The sequence below is a fragment of the Canariomyces notabilis genome, assembly GCF_033297395.1.
Source record: "Canariomyces notabilis strain CBS 508.74 unplaced genomic scaffold N656scaffold_6, whole genome shotgun sequence".
Classification (NCBI taxonomy): Eukaryota; Fungi; Ascomycota; class Sordariomycetes; order Sordariales; family Chaetomiaceae; genus Canariomyces; species Canariomyces notabilis.
In genome coordinates, this window is record NW_027041828.1 from 1,164,776 (window position 1) to 1,188,669 (window position 23,894).

The 23,894-nt window shown below is 55.3% G+C and overlaps 10 protein-coding genes across 10 annotated transcripts; 3 read left to right on the forward strand and 7 right to left on the reverse strand.

Moving 5' to 3' along the window:
• Positions 1 to 532: 532 nt before the first annotated feature.
• Positions 533 to 1,534, reverse strand: N656DRAFT_777609 (uncharacterized protein). Its single transcript, XM_064814852.1, has 2 exons — positions 1,503 to 1,534; positions 533 to 1,346 (listed from the first exon to the last, which is right to left on the reverse strand). The coding sequence occupies exon 2, from the start codon at positions 1,157 to 1,159 to the stop codon at positions 956 to 958; it is 204 nt and encodes a 67-aa protein (XP_064671975.1). The 5' UTR covers positions 1,160 to 1,346; positions 1,503 to 1,534; the 3' UTR covers positions 533 to 955.
• A 1,129-nt stretch (positions 1,535 to 2,663) lies between these two features.
• N656DRAFT_777610 (glycoside hydrolase family 3 protein) lies at positions 2,664 to 6,130 on the forward strand. Its single transcript, XM_064814853.1, has 4 exons — positions 2,664 to 3,088; positions 3,350 to 3,504; positions 3,562 to 3,950; positions 4,000 to 6,130. Exons 1-4 carry the CDS (start codon positions 3,011 to 3,013, stop codon positions 5,991 to 5,993), a joined length of 2,616 nt encoding a protein of 871 aa, XP_064671976.1. The 5' UTR covers positions 2,664 to 3,010; the 3' UTR covers positions 5,994 to 6,130.
• Positions 6,131 to 6,271: 141 nt separating this feature from the next.
• On the reverse strand, positions 6,272 to 7,559 carry N656DRAFT_843943 (uncharacterized protein). The gene is made up of 3 exons (XM_064819114.1): positions 7,052 to 7,559; positions 6,776 to 6,955; positions 6,272 to 6,682 (listed from the first exon to the last, which is right to left on the reverse strand). The coding sequence occupies exons 1-3, from the start codon at positions 7,325 to 7,327 to the stop codon at positions 6,608 to 6,610; spliced, it is 531 nt and encodes a 176-aa protein (XP_064671977.1). The 5' UTR covers positions 7,328 to 7,559; the 3' UTR covers positions 6,272 to 6,607.
• A 1,637-nt stretch (positions 7,560 to 9,196) lies between these two features.
• Positions 9,197 to 10,162, forward strand: N656DRAFT_777612 (uncharacterized protein). Its single transcript, XM_064814854.1, has 2 exons — positions 9,197 to 9,760; positions 9,827 to 10,162. The coding sequence occupies exon 1, from the start codon at positions 9,467 to 9,469 to the stop codon at positions 9,737 to 9,739; it is 273 nt and encodes a 90-aa protein (XP_064671978.1). The 5' UTR covers positions 9,197 to 9,466; the 3' UTR covers positions 9,740 to 9,760; positions 9,827 to 10,162.
• On the reverse strand, positions 10,146 to 12,152 carry N656DRAFT_796874 (uncharacterized protein; the record flags this gene model as incomplete). The annotated part of the gene is made up of 1 exon (XM_064817576.1): positions 10,146 to 12,152. The coding sequence occupies one exon, from the start codon at positions 12,150 to 12,152 to the stop codon at positions 10,146 to 10,148; it is 2,007 nt and encodes a 668-aa protein (XP_064671979.1).
• A 297-nt stretch (positions 12,153 to 12,449) lies between these two features.
• Positions 12,450 to 15,689, forward strand: N656DRAFT_706270 (uncharacterized protein; the record flags this gene model as incomplete). The annotated part of the gene is made up of 2 exons (XM_064811342.1): positions 12,450 to 15,185; positions 15,300 to 15,689. Coding segments are annotated over 2 exons (3,126 nt in total), but the record flags the coding sequence as incomplete, so codon positions are not given.
• Positions 15,690 to 16,942: 1,253 nt separating this feature from the next.
• On the reverse strand, positions 16,943 to 17,688 carry N656DRAFT_777614 (uncharacterized protein). The gene is made up of 2 exons (XM_064814855.1): positions 17,303 to 17,688; positions 16,943 to 17,220 (listed from the first exon to the last, which is right to left on the reverse strand). The coding sequence occupies exons 1-2, from the start codon at positions 17,490 to 17,492 to the stop codon at positions 17,096 to 17,098; spliced, it is 315 nt and encodes a 104-aa protein (XP_064671981.1). The 5' UTR covers positions 17,493 to 17,688; the 3' UTR covers positions 16,943 to 17,095.
• A 631-nt stretch (positions 17,689 to 18,319) lies between these two features.
• On the reverse strand, positions 18,320 to 18,722 carry N656DRAFT_796877 (uncharacterized protein; the record flags this gene model as incomplete). Its single annotated transcript, XM_064817577.1, has 2 exons — positions 18,320 to 18,537; positions 18,611 to 18,722. 2 exons carry the CDS (start codon positions 18,720 to 18,722, stop codon positions 18,320 to 18,322), a joined length of 330 nt encoding a protein of 109 aa, XP_064671982.1.
• Positions 18,723 to 19,326: 604 nt separating this feature from the next.
• On the reverse strand, positions 19,327 to 20,439 carry N656DRAFT_788593 (cyclin-domain-containing protein; the record flags this gene model as incomplete). Its single annotated transcript, XM_064816703.1, has 1 exon — positions 19,327 to 20,439. The coding sequence occupies one exon, from the start codon at positions 20,437 to 20,439 to the stop codon at positions 19,327 to 19,329; it is 1,113 nt and encodes a 370-aa protein (XP_064671983.1).
• A 1,018-nt stretch (positions 20,440 to 21,457) lies between these two features.
• N656DRAFT_777617 (acetolactate synthase) lies at positions 21,458 to 23,516 on the reverse strand. Its single transcript, XM_064814856.1, has 3 exons — positions 23,491 to 23,516; positions 22,085 to 23,429; positions 21,458 to 22,023 (listed from the first exon to the last, which is right to left on the reverse strand). Exons 2-3 carry the CDS (start codon positions 23,412 to 23,414, stop codon positions 21,764 to 21,766), a joined length of 1,590 nt encoding a protein of 529 aa, XP_064671984.1. The 5' UTR covers positions 23,415 to 23,429; positions 23,491 to 23,516; the 3' UTR covers positions 21,458 to 21,763.
• Between the last annotated feature and the right edge of the window lie 378 nt (positions 23,517 to 23,894).

Below are 23,894 nucleotides of genomic sequence, written 5' to 3' on the forward strand. Positions count from 1 at the left end.
ACCGACTGAGCGCTGATGGAATTGCTCTCGACATTTCTGTTACGTCGACATTTGGTTATGGCCCCGGCTCAGAGGCGTCTGGTGTTCAACTTGGAGGATTATGCAGGCAGTTCGAGCGACGAGCGGCGGCCGCGAGGGAAACCTGAGATGTACAGGCCCGGGCGATAGTGAGTCAACTTGGCACCGGGATATGAAAGACGATATCAACTGCCGCCGTCATGAACTCGAGTCAATAGCAATAGCACAGATTAAAATCTACAACCAGCGATGGGACTGCTTTCGATTCCTCGGTTGAGTAACAGCACATGTGGTGATGGACCGCTGGACCGTGACAGAGAAGTCCCTACAGGCCGGGGAACACCGGACCTGATACGTACTCAAGTGTCAATGGATCGGTTTCAGACCCTTAGAGCCTGAGATGGGTTCAGTTACAGTTGAGAGAGTTGACGACTAGGATAGACTGATGTGACTCCGAGCATGAGCCCCAAACTTTGAAAGTTCCCAGCAAGAATTGTACTATAGGCACATTATAGTAAGATACAAGCTCCAGGAGCCAGGAGGTTGCTGAGCCTTAAATACAGGCTACAGCTAACTATCCCTGCCGTTATACGACTCTCAAGTCATGAATAGCAGGGTGTTCATGGACAATATCTTCCCTGTTAAGGGTTGACAGCACGTTGAACACTCCGCTTCGGGCGAGATAAAGATGCAAAATGCAATTATGAAGTTTCAGCGCAGAGCAGACCCAGTAGAGCATATCGGACAAACAAGAGGCCGAGAAGCTCCGTAGCTCCTTCAATATTTCATGTGTAAAGCACCGCTGAACTCTCTCTCCGAGAGTCGTATGGATATGTCGGGGAGATGTATGTGGGGGTATCACTCCACCGTTGTCAACGAGTCGGCGGGGCCAACATCTTGTCCTTCACATGATGGAAGCAGGCACTCCAAACCAAGACTATGATTCATTTGGGTGATGCGCCGATACGAGATGCCAGTTACGCTCTGGAATGGATGGGGATTCACTGCAGGCTCGGCGAGCATCTGGCCCGGGCGTGCTATGTGGACCGTTTGGACCAGGACTGGACTGAATAAGTCGGCAGGTTGAGTCCGGTACTCCGGTTGGGAACATAAACATCTGGAGACCCTTTCGGAGCCTCATCCCGACGCATTCGGGCCGTCTTGCTCGAGGCCCACGAGTTGTATCGCTTCACTCGGCTTCAGGGAAATATCCGCGAGAGTTTCTATTCTGGTGGAGCTCAAAGAATGCATCGGTGGGTTGCGAGTGGGAGCGCTAGAGCATAGCTACAGTGCTACACGGTCTGCAAGTGTCGAACAGTTCTGAGGTTCTGTGGAGTTGGTACGGAGTTAGGAGTACATATCTGCAAAAAACCGAGTGGGCGGACCCAAGCTTTCGGCTGTCTACCTCGGGAGTTTGAAGCGGGCCAGGAAGTCTCTCATGGCGGACCCGGCGTCTTGCTATGTACGAGTCTGCAGATACGTACCCTACTGGACGCTCCTGCAATGTATAGGCTCCTCAAATGGGGACAGTGGGTTATGGTGTATGGAGGAGAGAACGTCGTCGAACATCTCTCCCAAGTCTTCACTTCATCGCTGACGTGAGCAACCCGGATGGCCCAGAATAAAAGGCCCGATGCCCTGCGCTAGCAAAGCTCGGCCTTGACGGCGTGACGGCAGTTTGGTTAAACTCGGCCCGTGTGAGCGGAGTCTGGGGCGGAGTCTGGGGTGGATTGCGGGGATGCACGTGTTGCATTTGCGGGGACCAGGATTTGGAGCGGTGCGGGGAAAGCTTGAAGCTGCCCCTGGACAAACAAGCTGGCGCCGCCGCGCCGGTGTTGTCGGACCAAGGCCGAGGCCGGAGGGCTTGGTACAATAGCTGGGAGGATGTTCCGGCGGGTTTCTAGGGTTGTTTTTCTGTCATGCTAAAAGAAGTTGCTCTTCCATAACACGTGGGTGGAAGAAGGACTAGTGAAGTGATCTACATCATCTCATCTCCCTGGCATACTTGGATGCGGAGCTGGACCAATTCCGCCCTTCGGCTTCCTACCCGTGGCTGGAGCTCCCATACTACCTAGATTAGGCAGGTAAATAATCGAGCTGTGAAGTGAATCCGTTCTCTTTTTCTTCGACATGGGGTCACGTCACACCTTCCTGATTTTTTGCTGTGTTTGTTGGGAAACCGCATGCAACTCCAAAAGACTGGGGCACATTTACGGAGTACATGCAACTCCAAAAGACTCGCAGTCGCAGCTGCAGTGACCACAACGCATGATTGGAAAATATCGTTTGTTGAGGAGCGCATTGAGTGCTCCGTATCATACAAAGCATGGCTCATTCGAGATATCATGGAAGTTCGTCTCTTAAACACGTTTTTCTTGTGCCTGCATTGACCCTGGACTTCAATCTTAATTAGAGGTGGGGCGCCGAGCCAAGAATTCGGATGCAAGATGACCTCAAACCCTGTCCTTCGACTTCGTCCCAACATCATCGATCGGCCCTTTTGTGTGACGAGATGTCACCCAACTATGCTCGCTACGTAGCGACTGGATGCACAGATGCACAGTTGAATGCGCTAGCTAGACTTTGGAGACTTACGAACAGAATCATTGCCAGTCCCGAGGAATTGGGCTGATGAGTCTGACAAATCGCAACCTATTGGGCCCAGTAATATGTAGTGCCGGGCACAAGGCACGGCTTTCTCGACTTTGCCAACCCCGGACAGAGCAACCCCATGCTTGGAGCCAAGAAGCAGCCAAGCGCCATTGCCGTGGGTCAGCAACGGCCGGCCCCAATTATTGATCCACTGTGCGTCAATCTCCAAAGGCATGCGAAAACAGTCAAACAGGACATGGCGGGTGGAATGCTACACGCGAGATCCTAGCACCGTTTACGGACACTGGTTTACATATATCCTCCCTCGCCCGCAGGACGCCATGCTGGGAGTCTCAGCTCCGGACTACTGCAGTTGGCCCTCGCTCTCTCGCAGACCGCCATGAAGCCCGCTGTCGCGCTTGCCACGTTGGCCAGCAGCACTCTGGCTGCTGGACGAACACTTGGATCCACAAATCAGGTATGGTACAATACCCGAGCTGCAATAACCGTTTCTCCTTTCCGTTCTTCACGCTGCACAAAAACAAAAACATGGCAGGGTGCGACACTCGCTATCGCCTGGCTTGTTCTTTTCCCCTGCACACTCGCATTTACCCATATTGGCCGTCTTGGTGAATGTAGCATTGTTAGGTTCTCGACCAACATGCGGCTGAGACATGCATTGCAATGGCAACTGGTGCTCAAATCCGGTGATTCTTTGCTTGCTGACAGCAATCTGCAGATCGAAAAGCGGGCGTTGGCGACTTCGGACCCATTCTATCCCTCGCCATGGATGAACCCGGACGCCGAGGGCTGGAAGGAGGCCTATGCTAAGGCCAGGGAGTTTGTCTCCCAGCTTACTCTCATGGAAAAGGTCAACCTGACCACTGGTGTTGGGTGAGTTGCAACTCGATTTTTGCGCGCCTAATGCCCTTTTTACTGACAGCAGAATAGCTGGCAAGGCGAACAATGCGTTGGCAACACCGGTTCCATTCCTCGCTTTGGTATGCGTGGCCTGTGCCTGCAAGATTCCCCGTTGGGAATTCGCGGCACAGACTACAATTCGGCATTCCCCTCTGGGCAGACTGTAGCCGCGACTTTTGACAGGGCCCTCATCTACAAGCGCGGCTATGCCATGGGCATGGAGGCCAAGGGCAAGGGAGTCGACGTGCTCCTCGGCCCAGTGGCCGGCCCTCTGGGGCGCATGCCCGCCGCCGGCCGCAACTGGGAGGGCTTCTCCCCGGATCCTGTCCTCACAGGAATTGGAATGATGGAGTCCGTCAAGGGCATCCAGGATGCTGGTACGATCGCCTGCGCGAAGCATTATATCGGGAACGAGCAAGGTAAGTAGCAGCGGCAAGATATTTGTGGCGCCAGCTAACAATGCTCCAGAACACTTCAGACAAGTGGGCGAGGCTCAGGGATACGGCTTTGACATCAGCGAGACGCTGTCATCCAATATCGACGACAAGACAATGCATGAGCTCTATCTCTGGCCCTTTGCCGATGCCGTTCGTGCGGGAGTTGGCTCCGTGATGTGCTCGTATCAGCAAGTCAACAACTCCTACGGCTGCCAAAACTCCAAGCTCTTGAACGACCTCCTCAAGAACGAACTGGGATTCCAGGGATTCGTCATGTCCGACTGGCAGGCACAGCATACCGGCGCTGCAAGCGCCGTCGCTGGCCTTGACATGACCATGCCGGGAGATACAGTTTTCAACTCGGGCCGCAGCTTCTTTGGACCCAACCTTACCCTCGCCGTTCTCAACGGCACAGTTCCTGCCTACCGCCTCGACGACATGGCTATGCGCATCATGGCCGCTATGTTCAAGGTCGGAAAGACTACCGATCTTGAACCTGTCAACTTTTCGTTCTGGACCACAGACACGTACGGGCCGGTTCACTTCGTCGCGAACGAAGGATTTCAGGAGATCAATTCTCATGTCGACGTTCGAGCCGACCACGGCAACCTGATTCGGGAAATCGCTGCTAAGGGAACTGTGCTGCTGAAGAACACTGGATCTTTGCCCCTGAAGAAGCCAAAGTTCCTCGCAGTTATCGGCGAGGACGCCGGTCCGAACCTCCGCGGCCCGAATGGGTGCGGTGATCGTGGTTGTGACGACGGTACTCTTGCTATGGGCTGGGGCTCCGGCACGGCCAACTTCCCGTACCTGATCACCCCGGATGCTGCTCTTCAGGCTCAGGCCGTCAGCGACGGATCTCGATACGAGAGCATTCTGACCAATTACGCTCCCGCACAAACCAGGGCGCTTGTGTCCCAGGCCAATGCCACGGCGATTGTCTTCGTCAACGCCGATTCCGGTGAAGGATACATCAACGTGGACGGCAACATGGGCGACAGGAAAAACCTGACGCTCTGGAAGGATGGCGACGCTTTGGTCAAGAACGTCTCGAGCTGGTGCTCCAACACAATCGTTGTCATTCACTCCACCGGCCCGGTTCTCCTGACCGAGTGGTACGACAGCCCGAACATCACGGCGATTCTGTGGGCTGGTCTCCCCGGCCAAGAGTCTGGCAACGCCATCGTCGACGTGCTGTACGGAAAGGTCAACCCGTCTGGGCGCACGCCCTTCACATGGGGCGCGACTCGCGAGAGCTACGGTGCCGACGTCCTTTACGAGCCGAACAACGGCAACGGCGCGCCGCAGCAAGACTTCACCGAGGGTGTCTTTATCGACTACCGCTACTTTGACAAGTTTGACACCCCCGTCATTTACGAGTTCGGCCACGGCCTCAGCTACACCACCTTCAAGTACAGCAACATCAAGGTGGAAAAGTCCAACGCTGGCGAGTACAAGCCCACTGAGGGCACCACAGCTCCGGCGCCGACCTTGGGCAACTTCTCGACCGACCTGAACGACTACTTGTTCCCTTCGGACGAGTTCCACTACGTCTACCAGTACAACTACCCGTACCTTAACACGACGGATCCTAAGGAGGCCTCCGGCGACGCGCACTATGGCCAGACCGCCGAGGAGTTCCTCCCGCCACACGCAACCGACTCGTCGGCGCAGCCGCTGCTGCGGTCATCGGGCAAGAACGAGCCGGGCGGCAACCGCCAGCTGTACGACGTCATGTACACGGTCACGGCCGACATCACAAACACCGGCGACGTGGCGGGCACCGAAATCCCGCAGCTCTATCTCTCACTGGGAGGAGAGGACGACCCCGTGGTTGTACTCCGCGATTTTGATAAGCTGTTCCTTCAGCCTGGGGAGACGGGCACGTTCCGCGGAACGCTGACAAGGAGGGACTTGAGCAACTGGGATGTCGAGAAGCAGGATTGGGTGATTAGCGCGGCCAAGAAGAAGGTCTTTGTTGGAAAGAGCAGCAGGAAATTGGAGCTCAGTGCTGAGCTGAACTGAGTTGGATAGGGCTGGCTAGCTGAAAAGTTGGAGGTTATGATTAATGAGGAAGCATCGGCGAGTTGCATTGCTAGCTAAAAAGCCAACATATAGTACCTAAGTAGTAAGGTCTAATTGCATAATTCTTTTCTGCTGTCTGGCTTGCCGGTCCTTGTACATGCTATCGGCGTTGTGAGCGGTTACACAGTTACGGGCTCGATAGAAGCAGGCAGGATACCTTGATTTGATCCGTAAGTACCATACCCTATGACTTATAGTACTCTAGTTTCTCTGGTAAGGCTGGTCACAGAAACCGTCTGCATCCTAGCAGAAGCTCCCGCGGGACCATTGCTACCTCCATCCAGACTGGGTTATGCTGCAGAGCCTTCATGACTCGGGCGATCAATCCCTGCTTAATGGCACAAATGGTCAACTCTCTACTAGTAGTATAGATACGGTACTGACTGTACACAAACATCCAAACTTTCGAGGTCAGCTTGACATGCAAGAACCCTCGTACTACTCCAACTTGACGGGAGCTTTCCTTGTACTTTGTAAGACAAGTTGCCTACAAACCACCTACACCAAACAACCACACACCCCGGATAGTACGTCGGTAAGTACTATAAGTACTCCTACGCCGAGCCAGTCGCCCCCGCGGGCAGCTTGTAGCACTTGTCTTGCGACGGCATCCTCTCATTCCGATCCCACTGTTAAGAGTGCCTGGCTGTTAGCATCGTGTCCCCGATTTCAAACAGACAACTCTGGGTAAGTGTTAAAGGCAGGACAACTAGGCAACTTACGTGTTCATGAACGCAACCATCAACCCAACGCCACCGATCCGTAACCGAGTACCTGGCATACGACATATTGGTACTAGCATCAAAGCACCACGCCGTGTTCTGCTCGGTCCCAATCTTCCTGCCGTTGCAGAACAGCGGCCAGATGGCCTGCGGGCCGCTCGCATAGCCGGGCGAGTTTTGCTTTAAGTTTCAACCTCCGTTAGCCCCCCCCCCCCACCCTTTTTTTCTCCTCGCAACAATCGGACCGGACCGGACTCGAGACTGGGTGGTCCTCACCTTGTAAACATTGTCAATCAACGAAAACATAGTCCTTGGATCCCCATCCACGACAAAAGCGCGGTAGAACTTGTACGCCCGGAGCGCCGTCTCCTCGACCGTCACCGACGCGTTGGGCGTGCAGAGCTGTGGCGGCGCACTCAGGTGGCAGAGGTTCTCTCGCTTGGCCAGTTGGAAGCCTTCATGCACGACATCGTAGCCGGCCGGGGCGGCAAGGACGACGCTGACGGGAGCTAGGCTGGCGGTGCCTGCGACAAGCAGTGAGAGGAGGCGCATGATGGTTTGTTTTTGTTTCCGGTTTGGACGGGAGTCAGCGGTACAAAGGTTGGACGTTGGACGTTGGACGGGACACCGTGACAGCAAAGCGGGAGAGGGACTTGAAAATAACGGTGGACGCGGCGAGCCGGACTTATCTACGGAATGCTCAAACCGTACCACTAGTACCAGTACTACTAGTAGAACTTATCTGAAGGACTGGAGCCTCGGAGGCAGGCATCGGAAGCAAATCTACACTGGAATAGCACGACCACTTTATTGCCACCACTATAAGGGGGATATTAGTCCGACTAACTAAGGGGTGTTTCCCTGAGCAGTGGAGGGCCGCTGGATAAATTAGGCGTCTTGGGTACCTTGGGTCTTAATTTGCAAATCAAATCTGCCTCTTATACATGGAATCATAGAATGGTAGCCAAGGTGAGGGGTAGTAGCCAGCCTGAGATCGGCACGTTTCGTACCAGACAGGACGACCGGAACAATTCAGGTTGGAAATAGCAAAGCTGCGAGCCCTTCTGTTCTAGATCTATTTCCACCCCTGACCTGAGCCTCCATTCAAAGTTGCTGGGTGGATCTTGCGCACCTCGACGCTGATGCCAATATACATAGCTGCCAGCGTAAGAGTGGCAGTCGTGGAGGCATCAATAATTCTTTATCTTCCAATCCGCAATCTGCTCCTGCCGACTGTCCGAGGAGTCCTCCGATCGTTGTTGGGGGATGCAGCCGGCGCAGAATCTAGCGGACAAGAGCTTCCCTGGCGATCAATATCTTCCATACCTATCTTCCGGGGTGTCCCGAATGATGACAGAAACTTGTTATCGCGAGATGACGCCGAGAATCGTACTTGTTGTTGGCACAAGGCCGTTTCGAACTGATCGCTCGAGTCATGAAGGCTCTGCAGCACAACCCAGTCTAGATGGAGAGAGCGATGCTCCCGCGGGAGCTTGTGCTATGATATGATACTACTAGTAGAGAGCTAACCATTTGTGCCGTTAGGTAGGGATACGAAACTGCATGTTCACGATTGAATATATATAAAGCACTCCCTTAGCTACTACTAGTACTACTAGTACCTCACATACAACCCCTGGTTAACCTCAGGCAACTAGTACCGTTCGAGATAGTATGGGCTACCTGGATTCACTGGACTAACGTTGAAGTCTTACTAGAACCTATCTACTACATGTATCTTTTGGCAAATAGGGCTGATGGCCTAGTGTTGCTCTGAGAGGCAAGGTTCTTTAGCTAACTCCTAGCTCAGGAAGACGAGCATTGAATATCTTCCACTCTGGGCCACGGTTGTTCTTAGGAGTGTCCAAGGAGGTAGAACTTGCAACTTGCAACCTGGGGGACCGTTGCCGCGGTTACGCAAGTGTATCATCGTATTTCATGTCTTTCGCTCGGAAATCGAGACGTCTCAGACAAGGGAGCCGGATTCGAACCAACGATGGACATGGAGGTAATGAGCTGAACCTCTGTGCAGGTAATGCAGAATTACGAACGCTATTACTGTACATCAGTCTTGCATATGTAGTAAGGGATAGGCTTCCAAACTACTAGTATTGGTCGGGTATGTCGTCCGTCACACATGCAAGTACAAACCATCCATTGATGAAGGCCAAAGTGTAAATACCTAAGATCAGACACAAAGCTAAGTTCATGTTTGCTTAATGCACAGAGGCACCTTACATTGAATAGATCGGTTGGTTTAATGTTAAAACTAGTACCTACCTGACAACACTCAGGCTTTATCCAACTTCCCGGCCGCAATCCGGTGTCCAGACACGACCAACAAAATTGCCCACTGCATGTGGCATGGATACAGTAAATAGACTGTACTGAAGGCTACATCATCTCTTTTTCCAAGAAGGACTCATTTCCGATCATGCATAGATCCGGAGAAAAGGACGATGGTGACTAAGAGACTTTCCAGTCCGGCCAGAGTCAAGCGTGCACCCTCATGAGGTCTATCCGATCATCAAACAGAACTCAGTTCGACAGTTCGAGTATATATAGACCTCACATCGCACCCTGAGTCCTTTGCCTGATCTGTCTCCCTTCAACACATCCATCAACCCAAGACTTTAACTCTTGTTATTAAGCACATCCGTCATCCATCAACCACATCAACCACAACCCACAATGAAACTCTCCTTCACCCCCACGGCCGTGACCCTTGTCGCAGGCTGGATCGGCATAGCAACTGCTGAGATACCCGCGGTATGCTACGGCATCTGCAACAATGCCCTTCTCGAAGGGAACAGGGTAGGGTGGAGCGACGCAACGCTCTGTGCCCAGGACAGTGTGTTCAAAGAGTACAAGTTCAGCTGCTTTGTGTGCTGTCTTTCCAATCCGATTCCTGAGGGGATCAAGTTCGAGGGAACGCAGTTTGAGAGAATAACGAAATGGTGCTAGGTTGGTTGTTGACTGTTACTGGTGCGAACCTCCCCGCCGTTTAGCTTCTGGTTGTACGTGAAGTGGTGGGCTAACTGCTAGTATTAGAGTCTCTGGGTGCAGTGATTTTTGCGAATGCGAGTGTGGATGAAGGATCTAAGGGACTGGGGGAAGCTATGGTGTCCTTGTGGAGTGTTTAGTTGGTGGTAAAACGGTGCCAACCTCAGCTGAAGGAGGACGCTGTGATTTTACTTTCGTACTCTCGTTGGGTGAAACTGGAATAGGGGGTGTTCTGCCCCAAGAACTGGTTTGTAGGCCTCTATAGTCTCACATTCGCAGGGACGTAGCCCCTGCCCTGCATATTCTTCCCCTATAGTAGCTTTAGAGTCTTGTTTAAATACCTTACGCCGTGTTGATTCGATGCTTACTAGCTGGCAGAGCTCAACCCAGCCAACGGCACAACCACATTGTTATAAAACTCCATAGCCGGATGCACCCCGACCTCAGCCCCATCCCCAGCTTCCCCATCCCGTTCCCTGTCAGCAAACTCCAGACAAAACTTAACCGCCTGGCAGAACCGAGACCCAGCGCGAAAAGCAAGTTCCGAATTCACCCTCTCAGTCACGCGCTTCCTCAGCTCCAGGGCATGCGGCGTATGGAACGAGTCCATGTCATCCGACAACTCCACGGTCGCCGGTTTACTCGTCAGGCCCAGCTGCACTTGAGAACTAGAACCAGTAGAAGCAGTAGGAGTCCTACTCAACGACGTCTTCTTGGCCGCGCCTAAAAACGCCCGCTTGGTCGACACCCACAGCGCAATCTCAACCAGTATCAACCCCACCGCGTAAATGTCGTACTGCACTCTGTACCCCTCGGCCGCCTCGCCCTGGTAGTTGGGGTGGCGGTATATAGCCGCGTCAACGTCCTTGGATGTGCGCGACTTGTCGATGGTGACCCACTCGCTCTCGTGCCGCGAATAGTCGAAGCCGCACACCAGCATGCTGGACAGGACGGCTCCCGTCTCCTCGGGGCTGTATGAGTACGGAGACGGTTGGAGGGTAGTCCCCGCTGCGGGAAAGAGGATGTTCTCGCTGCGGACCCCCTTGTGCAGCCAGCCCGAGAGGTACAGCTCGCAGAGCGTGGTGCAGAGAGTGCTGGCGAGGGTGAGCCGCTGTTCGAGGGGTGGGCGGAACTTGAGGGTGGGGTCGAGTAAATCCAGGAGTGAGACTGGTTTCAGCAGGAGTCGTCTCAAGCTGGAGATTTCTGGCTGGGCCGGTGACTTGGAGGGTTGCAAGGGAAACTTGAAGACGGTCCACCAGCACGAGTTTGTTGGGTCGTTGATGCAGCCCTCGGCCTGCGGGGTGCGGAAATCGGGCGACTTTGGTTTCTGAAGCAGCACGACCAGCCGCTGGATACGGCTAGTAAGGCGGTTGAGGTCGCCTGGCTGGATGTCTGAGTCGTACGTCTTGCGCTCGAGGAGATAATAACTGGAAGCCTGAAGGCGACCTGCAACCGAGCCGGACATTTTGGCCGTCACAAAGCGTTTTAGAGAGTCGAATCCGGAAGGAAGCACAAAGTCATCGAGAGACAGAGGCTTCAGAGTCCTAGTTGCCATATGCACCAGCCGCGGCTGGGTCAAGGCCTTGCGCTCAACTGCGGAGCGCACGGAGGACGTGTCGGGCTCGCCTCGGACGGCAGCGCGGATCAGTTCGAGCGAGGCCTCGTCTACAGCACTGCCCACGACCAGCATGTTGATGCGGTAGTTGTCCTCGTACGTCTTGCGCTGCTGCGTCTCGGTCATGAGGTCGTTGAGCTTGTTGATGCGCACGGCAAGGTCCTTCACCAAGTTGTCAAACTTGTCGAGGTCTCGGACTGCCCAGCGGAATTTCTTCCACGTCGTTGTCTTTCTTTGCTCGCTCAGGGGCATCACGGTCAAGTCCTCTATTGAGTCCGTTTCCAACCAGGGGTTGGGCGCGGCTTGGCCCAAGTAGCCGTCTTCTTCCCTGTCTTCTTTACTTCGGGTCCTCTTGAACGCGGGCACCCGCAGTCCCGACGTCTTGATGGACCGCTGCATGCGCTCCACAAGCTGGCGAACGAGGGCCGAATTGGTTGGCGGCTCGTCTGTTTGCAGCAGGCCATACTTGTTACTCAAACAGTCTGCGTCTTTCACCAACTGCTCGATCTGGCCGAGATATTCCTTGAGGATCTCGCATAGTGGTAGTAAGCGGTCGGGAAGCGTTGGCTGCTGCCCGTCCGGCGGCGCCAAACCCGCGTTCTCGCCCCAGATATGCAGACGAAAGCGCTCGACCTCAAGACCAAGGATCAGCCGCTCGGCATCGTTGGTGAAATTCAACGCGCTTCGGAATGTCTTGACGGCAATACACGCCCCCTCGAAGGCGAGTTGGGCAATTGTTATGTAAGTTCCTGGTTCCATGATGGTTATATATTACCCGTAATGACGAAAGGGGTTTGATCGCAGAAAGAGGTCAAGAAGAAGGAGGATGCAGGCTTGCAACTCATCGATTGATAGTGATACCCAGGGTCGTAGTGCAGCAGAGCTGACTCCTCAGCTGAGCTGCTAAGCTTGCTAGTCTCACGCTAAGCGACCACTGCAGTGTTCCACCAGGTAGGCTTGCAGACAACCTCACCGTAACTCATCAGACAAGAGGCCGCATTTTCCCTACTTGAGGCAGTCCTCAGCACTCAGCACCTTTCTAATTCAGCACGCGCAATGACAAGCTACGTTTATCCCTCGGCCTTCTCAGACAACCTCGCCTCCCTTGAGACCCCGCCAACTTCAAGGGGCGTTGCCGGGACAACGAGTGCTAGCACAAGCAGTAATGCCCTCGTAATTGCAACTCCCGCATCAACCACCCTAGACGATGCAGGCGCAACAAGTCAAGGCCTCGGATCTTTCATATGCCATGTAGCATATCTCGAAAACAAGATCCAACGCGGCGGAGATTCTACCTTCTTCTCCTCTTCCCGATGCCGAGTGTTGACTCGCGAGCGTGTCGCTAACGGCGCCTCCTTCATCGTGGAGCGTGCCGAGCTCGAAGGGGGTAAGCCTGAGGCTAGGGCAACCGTTGCAATCAAGACTGTCCGAGAAGATCGATTCCGCCAGAACCAGTGGCGCGAGATTCTGCTGGAAATCAGAGCCCTGCTCCACGAACCGCTTCGCTACCACCCGAACATCGTGAGGCTGCTCGACATCCGATGGGACGCCAGAATTGACAGTCGATCCCCCTTTCCAGCCATCATCCAGGAGTATGCGGCCTTTGGTACCCTAGACAAGCTTCAGCAGCGGAGCAAACCCTTGCCTTTCAGCATCAAGCAGAAACTCTGCTATGAGGTTGGCCGCGCGCTCTCCATCATTCACGCCTGCGGCATGGTCCACGGCGACCTCAAGCATGAGAACATTCTCATCTTTCCCAACCCGTATCCGGAACCATCAAACCAGCCTTACACGGCCAAATTGGCCGACTTTGGCGGCACTGTCATGGACTTTGGCAGCGACTCGGCTCGCCGAATCCCCATGCACACGTTCCCGTACGAGGCCCCTGAGATTTCGGACAACAAACTCACAGAGGAGGGCGCCAAGAAGACGGACGCCTACTCGTACGGCATGCTGATCTGGCGGTGCATGATCGACGCGCAGGACATTCTCTCAGCCATTGGACTGAGTCGGAATGGTCAGGGGAGCGTAGCTGACGCGAAGCTCCAAAACGATGTGAAGCTCTTGAAGCTGTCCGACGGTCTCCTCGAGTCGGCCATCCACAGCGTTACCCATTACTTCTTCACTCATGGCCTCCCTAAAGCCAGTCTCGGCGTGGTCAGCTCGGCCCTAATGTTCACGTTGCGAGGCGACCCAAACCAGCGAGCCCTTGACCGTGCTCAGGTGCGGCTTCGCGGCATGGACTCAGTCGCGGCCCATTTCTATGTCGGCGTGAAGGACGAGGCCAATAGGAAGACGATCGAGAGGAGCAAGTACAAGACCCCTGGCCGGCATGGCATGGATCTGGATAGCGTGGGGTTTGCACTCGGCCGTTTGGGCAACGACTATGACGCGCAGAACAACCTTCCAGGCTTCCGTCCCGATTTGCCACGTCCCGAGGCCGGTAGCTTTCTTTTCGAGCCGCTGACGCTGCGGAACTTGCTCGATAGGAGCCAGCAAGAAGCCATGATTCGCGACTTTGAGCTTTATGCAAACTCCCCCGTTACAACTGGTGCGGGTGCAGACGAAGAACTGAGAATAGAGCCTTGGTCAGCTGCGTTTTACCTGTTCCAGTCTTACCTTTGTGGCTTCGGAGTCCCTTGTGACCCTGAGAAGGCATGCTCTTGGCTTCGCCGTGCTGCTGAGCCGAGCAAGGAAACGGGGACCACCGACTATCTCGCCATGGCGTGGATGAATCGAGTACATGCCGCGCTCGGTGTTTCAAACCATTATAACGTGGACAAGCAACTGGACAACCTCTTCTGGAGCGTCGTCCGCGGCCATAGGCATTGTGCCGAGGACGCCGAGACCATTATCAGAGCACTTGGCAATCTGGCGCAGATGCAGGCCTGGAGACGGAGGATGGCTGAAGCAGAGGAGGTGCATCGATGCTTGACTGGCTCGACCGGAATGCCCTTCTTTGCACCCCGTAAGTTAAGCCGGGCGTGGGATCTCAACGATCTCAACAAGCTTGACATGCAACTCAAGGACGAGCTCGGTGCCGAGTACGCGAGCTGTCTTCGTCCGCCACCTGGAAGCGAAGACGAACCCAGTCCTCCCCAAGACGGAGGATACCGCTTTGACCGGATCTTCGTCAATCATGTGGGCCACGGCCTGCTACACATGGCGGCTGTCATGGGAAAGCTGCGAGCGCTGAGGCACCTCTACGGGAAATACCTCTGCGATCTCAACCTCAAGAACCAATCCCACAGCGACACGCCCCTCATCTGCGCCTGCCGGACGGGCCGGCTTGATGTTGCCCTGTGGTGCCTTAAGAACGGTGCGGATCCCAACGGCGGCGAGTTCTGCGAGGAGTCACCGCTACACTGCATCAGCGCCTTTGACGAGTTTGACATGGAGATTGTCGTGGCCAAGCTCATGGCTGCCGGCGCAGACATCGAAAAACCCTCCGAGGCTTCGCGCAAGGATGTTCGCGGCATCCTCGCAGACTGGGAAGACAACTTCTCCATAACCTTTACCCCCCTGGGGAGGGCCGTGTTGAAACAGAGTCTGCCGGCCGTCAAGGTCCTGTTGAAGCACGGCGCCAGTCCAACGGGCAAGCGTGTTTACCGAAACAGAGCAAATATATCGCCGGTGGAACTCGCCGCTGTGCTGACCCTGCCGGATATTCTGGAGGAACTCCTTCGCCACGTCGACGATGCCGTGCCGGTGTGGGACGAATGCGAGATGCTCGATGCCGCCCACTCGGGGCAGATTACCCCCTACGACTCGCTGTCAGTGCAGAGCCGGTTGGTCCGGTGTGGCGTGCACTACAAGGAGAACCTGGTGCGAATCCTGAGATTGCTCTGTGAAAGGCGTGAAAGGGGTGCAGCCCATCATGGCAAACCAGAACCACCCCCAGGCAAGCATCTCTGTAACGAAATCCTCCTCGGAAACACCGACATTGTCTCGGCCCTGCTTGCTCTCGGCCATTCTGGCTCCCCTGAATTCCGCCCGCTTTGTACGGCAGCTAAAGCCAACCACACCGCCATCTTCCAGCTGCTTGCATCCCACGACCCTCCTGACGCTTCGGACCTGGCACCCCTGCTTTCCGCCACAGCCGAACGTTTCCCTCACGCCCCTTGCGATCTAACCATCGCCAGGTACCTCCTCTCTCGGGGATGCCCCCCGGACACGTCAACTCCGACGCAGCCCTCCCCGTTAGTCATTGGGATCGAGAACGGGTATTTCGATCTCGCCGATTTATTGATCGTCCACGGCGCAGGGTCGTCGCTCAACGACCTCCTTGAAGGAGATCATCCTACTCCTTGTCAGGGCTCCGACTCTACCACCACCGAGCCATCTGTTACGAGTCAGTCCACCACAACGGTAACAACATCGTACACCCTCCTCGGCCGCCTGGCTCGCAATCACACATCCTCCTCGCTCCGCGCCATAACTTACCTCGCTCACCTGCACAAATCCCCAGAGTACATCATCCATCTTTCGCCCCTTTCCCACCGCACCGTCACCCATTTTCCCACAGCTAGTAGTGATACTACCAGTGGTACGAGCAGCATCGAAGACATATCGGTGATCCACGCGCTGGCAATGCTCCCCACCGACAAATGGACCGCCCACGGCCAGATCTCAGCGTCCATCGTCCAGACGTTACTCGCCCTCTTCCCCGGCTCAGACTCCCTCGGGACCCACCCGACGACCCAGCCGGCACTGGGCAGCCCGGTGATGGCGGCGGTTCGGGCGGGGAATGTCGAGGTTTTCAGGGCGTTGCTTGCTTCGCCTGGGTACATGCCAGACATACACGAGACTCAGAGGGTGGTTGCTAGTAGTACTACTACTAGTAGTACGAAGATGAACGTAGATGGGGGTATCGCGGAGGCGGCCGCCGATGGAACGGAGTTGATGCTGCTGGGGGATGTGGCATGGCGATGTGCGGGTGATATGCTGCTTGTCTTGGAAAAGGCGGCTGTCCCCGCATGTGGTGATGAAAATATAGATAAAGGAGAAGTGCAAGATTGGGAGTCAAAGGTGAAGTTGCTGAGGAGGAGGGTCGAGATTGCGCGGGAAGTGGATCAATTCTTGTTTCTGGGCGACGGAGAGGGTCATTATGATAAACATGAAGACGGTGAGGCTGAGGATGGGAAGACGAAGGAGGGAGATGGCGCGGTCTGGAGAGAAGTTGATTGGGAAGGAAGGATCCGCGCGTTGGAACAGAGGTTAAAGACTGATTTCAAGGAGCCAGTGATTGACCGTGTCAGCGAGTGGGTGCATCTGCCCGCGGATTTGTCTGTGTTGACGGATGAGAAGCCCACGGGCTGGCGAGAGGATGGGGGTCACGGTGAGATGACTGAGGAAATGGCGCTGAAGATTTTTCTGAACTTGTTCAGGGCGGATAACCAGCTGTATGGAGACGAGATTGCCAAGGCAATGGGGAAGATGTTTAACAAGCGGAGTGATGGTGATGGTAATGGTAGGGATTCTGGGGAAGGTGGAAGGAGCCCCTGACTCCTGAGAAGAGGGCGGCAGGCGTGGAGGCTCACGCAGCTCCAGGATAGGCAATGTGTCACTGTGTTCTCTTATTACTCCTGCATGAATAAAACGGCGATACACTTGAATCAAAATAATCAATTCAGCCTAACACCATAGAACGAACCAAACCATAGCCACTGCAAATACTAGCAAAGTATCACAGGCGGATCAAATCAGCTGCCCTCCACCAACCCCATATCCTCATCCGTCGGCTCAGCAAACGTGCCCTTGGGCGGCTTCTTGCGCGTCCGCTCGCCAATGATGTTTGATTTATCAATTGCCTCGCGCTCGTCTTGCTCTGTTGTTTGTGCGCATTAGCATCTGACACTCCCCGCCCATCTTTGGCATCGAGTGAGGACGGAAGAAGAGTCTGAACATACCAAGCTGCTTGTCCGAGTCGGCCTGGCCGGGGCGCATAGGGTCCTCGACGGGCTCGTTGTCGTCGATCACGGGAACCGCCTCGTTCTTGCCCGTCTTGTACGACGGGTCGTCGACCTGGCCTTCAGGCGCGTCCGCCGGCAGGGGGTCGCTGGGCTTGTCGTCGGTGTAGGCGTGTGCGACTTTGGACATTGTTGATATTTGTTTCGTTGATGAGTTTTGTGTACTAGTATTTTTGGTCGATATGTCTGGAGCTACTATGAGTTGAATATTTGGGACGATGTCTAATCAGTGGATGCATCAATGTTTATAGCGCTGGGGTACGGCAACCGCTGAAAGAAGCTCATTTCTATGACGGCTACATGACGTAGACTGACAGCGTCTTCCAATTGGACCCTTGTGCTCGCGGCGATGGCTAGAACTGTGGTGCTGTCATGATTGCCCGCGGTGACGTTATTGATGCGCCCCGGGAAGGCCCGGAAGGGCGGTGAATCACATGTGGAAACACATCAAAACACCAAACAAAACAAGCTTCATACGATGAACGGGAGCCGGATTTTGCATTAGTTTGAAGGCTAAGGGGTACTAGGTGAGCACCAGGGATGGGAACGGTAGGAATGACCGCTAGAGACATGGCTGCTGGCCCCTGGATGCGATTATGGTAAAGCAAATGACCAGGGAACCAGAGGAGCTTCAGTTGTTGACAATCACAATCTCTGACGCCGGTTGCAAGTGAAAATTCGAGCATTAAGGCACTTAACGGCACAACAGAATTTCTTCATGATTGACTAGTACCGTGGCGGCGTGGCTTATGAACCGGATAGAGACAGGCCTGGGCAACACCGCAAGAACTACTTCGTAAACCCCTATCAATTGCCAAAAGAACGAAGCTTTAACAGCTTCAAACATCGGGGTCCTTCCCTTGAAACCCAGGTAGGAACCCAAGATAACGCCAACAGCGACTTGACGAGATACATCCGCAAACCATCCCATCATCATCTCCAAATTCTGCCAATTACCTACTGCCCGAGCCCCTTCAATTTCTCCTTCGCCTTCTCCTTCGCCTCCTCCGACACACCAGGGTTGCTGATACTAGCCTTGAGCCCGCGGGCAACATTTCCAGGGTCCTTCTGCTGGTTCTGCTCCGTGGTGCCGTGACTGGCAGAGGACTCGTCGTAGGGCTCGTCGTACTGCTCCAGGACCTTGCGGGACCGTTCCTTTGCCTGGTCAGAGACCCCTTTTTTTTCGTCAACGTTAGTTGAAGCGAACTGAATTCAGTAGGTACTACTAGTATCAGAAAGTGGACGTACGGGGATTGGAAATGGTGGCCTTGTGCCCCCGAATCACGTTCTCGGGCTCGGCCGCGTAGTCCTCGGAGGCGGGGACCTCCTTGGGGATGTCGGACTCGTCAAAGTCGGCCATTGCTTTTATGCTGATTTGGATATGTCTGAGTGCTTGATATGGGAGAGCGGTTTCACTTTCAGGTGTGTCTAGAATTGATTAGCTCGGATGTCGGGACCTGTGTCGACTTTATCAGTGTTTGTATTCTTGAACCTGAGGTTGGTTCAAACAAAAAAGCAACATACATGACGTTATCTGATGTAGGAGGCTGATGGTGGGGATGGACAAGATGAGATCACACTTACTCAATCATCATCCAGATTGGGCCGGGATCGCCCACTCAATACGGGAGGCGTCATCAATACTGTTGGTAACCTGAAGAGGACCAAATTTGAGCGACGTCTTTTCATTGAGCCATTTTTGCTCGTCATGCTGCTCCCGGGCATTGCAGACTGCCCAATATACCATGAATTGGTGACTCGGGTGAATACCGCAACAACGGACTGGATTTTTGCATATGGACCTAAACCGATAATTGAGAAAGGTATACTCTTGTACATATACTAGTAGTAACACTGGATTCTCGTTCCTGACATACATCTTGTAAGCCAACAATTGATGCTTACTGCCATCTACTGTTGGTGATGGCTCAAATGGACGCTGAATGCAGCAGCATATCGACAATTTACCTGAAATCGCCCCTCGCAGACTGCTCGTTAGTGCTCATGCCAGGCGGCTTCCCTAAATGGAAGCTGATCATCTCCTGTGTCGCGTCGTCCAGTACATCCCAGCACGCCGTCCCCTTGCGGACCATTTCCCAGTGACGGCTCAACACGCCTGCCGTCACGGCGAGCTCGAAACCTGTCAGGAAACAAAAGCTGACCTCCAACCGACTCAACTCCTTCTCGCTGACTCCACCGACCAAAGAAATCCTACTTTGCTTGTAGTAGTGGTCCTCCAGCGCCTTCATGGCAACCCGGAGGCCGCCGAGGAGTAACCGGTGGGCGTTTCGCCTCGTCACGACGATGGCCTGCTCAAGAACCGCCAGGCGATGTATGTACAGCGACGTGGCCAGGTACACGCCCGTCGACATGGGGCAGTACTGGTGGATACGGAGCAGGTAGTCTGTGATGGAGATGGGCGGCGGCCGTCGGCAGTAGAACTTGCGGACGATGGCGCTGTGCTGGAGATTGAGCGCCTGGGAGTCCTCGCCGACAATGATGTACGGCGCTAGTGGGGGTTGTGACTCGGGCTCGGTAGCAGGCGGTGCCTGCGGCTGCGGCTTGGTTCGCAACTGTACGCCGTCGATGGGCTCCGACTGATCCTGAGACGCATGGGCCGGCGGGTCCTGCGCCGGCTGAGGGACGGTCTGTGGATTCTGAAGCGGGGAGCGTGCCGGTCGTGGTGTGCTTGAGCCGCTTCCCTGGGCCAGCCGGGCGAGGCTCTTTTCTGAGTTGGACCGCACAATGCTCCTCTTCTCTGCCTCCATGCCCCTCATGTGTGGTATTGCAGGACTTTTAAGGGGCGGGGTTGGCGGAATGTCCCCCGTCGTGTTGACCAGAACCTCAATGCCGGCACTAAGGGCTTTGAGCGCTGTTAATGCTGGGAGATCAAATATGTCGTAGACTTCAGCTGCGAGACGCGGCGAACTTTTGTCGGATTCGACGCTCGTTAGGTCTTGCAGCTTCGGATCAGCGGCCGGATTGGGCGGGGGCGGGGGCGATAGGACGGAACCAGAGTTGCTCCCAGCATCGTGCTCCGGCCGAGCGTCCTCCAATTGCGTCTCGGATTGTGCCATCTTGAGACATGCGAACGGTCCCTCGAGTGCAGCCGGATATGTTCTTGGTCAACTGCGAGGAACCGGATGGCCAATTCGCCCTGGCCTGCGTATATCAGGAAGAGAGGGAACCGAAGTCGAACTCGGCGGCAAAATTCTAGATCGGCGCGTTTGTCAACACCGGAGTCGCATACAGGACACAACACGAAATCAACCTGGGCGCCGTTCTGATTCGTGTATCCTGAAGCGTGCTGTCTCTAGTCTCATGGTCTTGCGTTTGTTGCCGATGTGGATTTGTCTTTTGAAGGTATAGCCTCGAGTCCGAGAAAACTCGGGAGGCCGAAGCGGTGGGGTGATCTCGTGTTAGAGCTGAGGGGGCAGAGACCGAGGTTATTACTGCAGACAAAGGGCTTGCTCCTGGTCTGTCATGCCCCAAACTCGAGAAGGGCAGCGGACAGCGGGTGTCGATAAAGATATGTCGCCAGTCGAAGGTCGTCGCAATGTTCTGGCGTTAGGTCAATGGTGAACGAAGGTTGTTGAAGTCGACGAAATTTGGGAGGTGCTGACATGGAAACTTGTGGTTGTGGTTGTGGGGCGTGAGGGGTAGCACATAGTGGAGCTTGGCTAGATGCTTGGATGGTAATCTCCGCTCCCACCTGTCCGTAAATCATCACGAGATTATCTCTTGCCGCTTGCCCCCTTCCATGTCGTTTCCCTCACTACCTAATAAGCTCGCTGCTGCTGCATCCATCTGCAGCCACCGTCGAAGTGACCTGGAGAGCCCTCTTCACGACTCAGGTCACAGGACTTCCATCTCAACTTCAAACAGCTCACAGTTGGTTCAGTGTGGGCAAACCCTTTACCTATTAACGTTACCACCTCAGGTAGGTCCGACATGCCATCGAGACTGCTGGCTGGGCGCAGGATCGAGAAAAGGATGCAGGGTCCTGCAGCACGGGTGGCAGAGTGAGAGGAGACCCATGACTGTCCAAACCCGTCTCCGCATCCTGCGGGCTGGACACGGCCAGGCTGTTGTGCTTCAATGCTGGCATCTCGGTAAAACCTGAACAGCGGATATGGATGCATATTGTTTGCTCTGCATGTACCAGCCGTCAACGCTCTACAAGACACACCTCACTTGTGCTCACTGAAGTCTCGATATCCAGAGAACCATGACCAGTCTGTCAATGACCAGGATGTGCTCCCGTTGGAGTCCCAACCGTCTAGCCAGCGGTTAGGAAATCATCCCCCCAACACGGTGATACCGTCAAGAAAGAGGGCCAAGGACTATGCGGAAATTCATGGCTTTCAAGACAGTTCTAGTCCTTCGGCACCTGTACTGTAGCTAACAGTTCAGGGCAACCTTGCAGTCCACTACGGCCGTCTGGCCCCCTTGGACGGCCTCAATCGCCTCCTTAAGAACACCCTCCAAATCCGCCGCCTTGTCGACGCGCGCGGCGAAGAGATCGCCACCAGCAGCCGCCTTCGCAATCCCCGCGTAATCGGGGACCGGATCGAACGAGATGTTGATCTCCTCGTTGGTCGCATTCGCCCCGAGTCCGTCAGGGTGAACCAGGAGCAGAGACTTTCGAGGAGCATTCCAACCTGCGATTTCCATGTCAGCCGGGATGAGTAGTATGTCGACGAGCATTTGTTCGTCCCTTACCTTTGTTGTTCAACACGATGGTGAGAACCGGGATGTTGTACCGCTTCGAAATCCAGTACACACTGCCCGGGACGGAAAAGAGGTATGTCCCATCGCCGACAATCTGCACCACAAACTTGCCCTTCTTCTCCCCCTTCGATTGGGCCTCAAACTCGGACGCAAGCTTGATGCCGAGAGCGGCGCCGCCAGACCAGCCCAGGCCGCCGCCGCCGCAGTTGATCCACGATCCTGGCTGCGTCGGCTGAATGCTGTCGTGGACATATAAGGTATTGGTGACGGCCTCGACGGCCCAGATGGTGTCCCTGGGGCACAGGTCCCTGAGCTTGGCGCAGAGATGGCTCGTTCCGAACTCTCCGTTGTTGAGCGGCCGAGACCGGACAGCGATGGTCTCCAGCCGCTTCTTGTACGATTCCTGCAGGGCTGCCCACCTCTTATCTCTCTCCTCGCTCGCCAATTTGGTTTTCAGCCCCTCGTTTGACTCGAGTTCCGCTAGGACTTGCTCAACCGCTGTCAGCGCATCGGCGCGATACCGGGCCTGCGCGGGGATATAAAACAGCGGCATGATCTGCTTAAGGGGATCAACATCAATATGGAAGATCTTGGCATCCTCTCGGGGCTTGCACTGCGTCGCGATCCAGGGCACGTCGCAGTCCAGCACGACGATGGCGTCGGCCGCCCGGATCGTCTCCTCATTCCCGTACCGCAGCCCCAGCCACCCGGGATGATCCGCCGGAAAACACATATCACTGCCGCCCGTGTCGAGCACGCGCAGGCCCCTGACGGTATTCGCGAGCTGCACCAACGCGGCAGGCACAGCCTGATTCCTCCCCGCGTACCCAGTCACAACCAACGGTGCCTCCGCGCCCGCCAACGCCTCGGCAATCTCCCTCACCGCCGACCCCGGCAGCGCCCCCGCGCCCACAGGCTCCCACTGGTCCTGCCTGATGGAGTACGGCTCGATCTCCATCTCCATAACCTCACGCGAGCCGCAGAGGTAAACAGGTCCCTGAGGCGCGGAGCGGGCAAACTGCAGCGCGCGGTTGACCATCTGCTTCACGTTGACGCCCGTCTTGAGCTCGGCTGCGTACCGGCAGTACTGGGCCACGATCTGCTTCTGGTCGGGCACGTCCTGGATCCAGTGGATGAACTCGGTGCGGGACCCGCGCAGTTCGCCTTCTTGCGTGATGGGGGATAGACCGGCGAAGATGAGGACCGGTGCGCGGCCTGTCCCCGCGTTGTGCACCGCCGCGCCGAGGCCTTGCGTCCCGACGTCGACGTGCACGATTACCGCTTGGGGTTTGTTGGTCAGGCGGGCGTAGCCGTCGGCCATGGATAGGGCTACCATCTGGTTGGGGGGTGTCAGTGCAAGTAATAGATTGAGGGTAGTAGTAAGAGGGGGCAAGTACCTCGTTGGGGCAGGTGATGATGCGCGGAAACTGGCCCTTCTTTTCCCGCTGCCCCTTGACCATTGCCTCGATGATGCTGGGGTGGTCTGAGCCCAGATTCACAAAGACGTGGGTGACGCCGGCGTCCCATAGCGCCTCGAAAAAGGCAAACGATGTCGTGTACATGACGGGCTGATCTGTCGTCGCTGTCGAGGACCACCGTTGTTGCTGTGATTGGGCAGTGGTGGCGTTACTCGCAAGTGGTCTCGGATGCGGTACCTGAAGTGGACCACTTCCCGAAAGCGCAGCGTCCCTGGGATTTAACAACGGTCTGGAGGTTGAGGTTGGCTTGTTGTTGCTGCTGATGGGAGCTGGTGAAGAGGAAGATGACGCGGACTGCATCCACCGTTGGCGTGCTGTGGCGC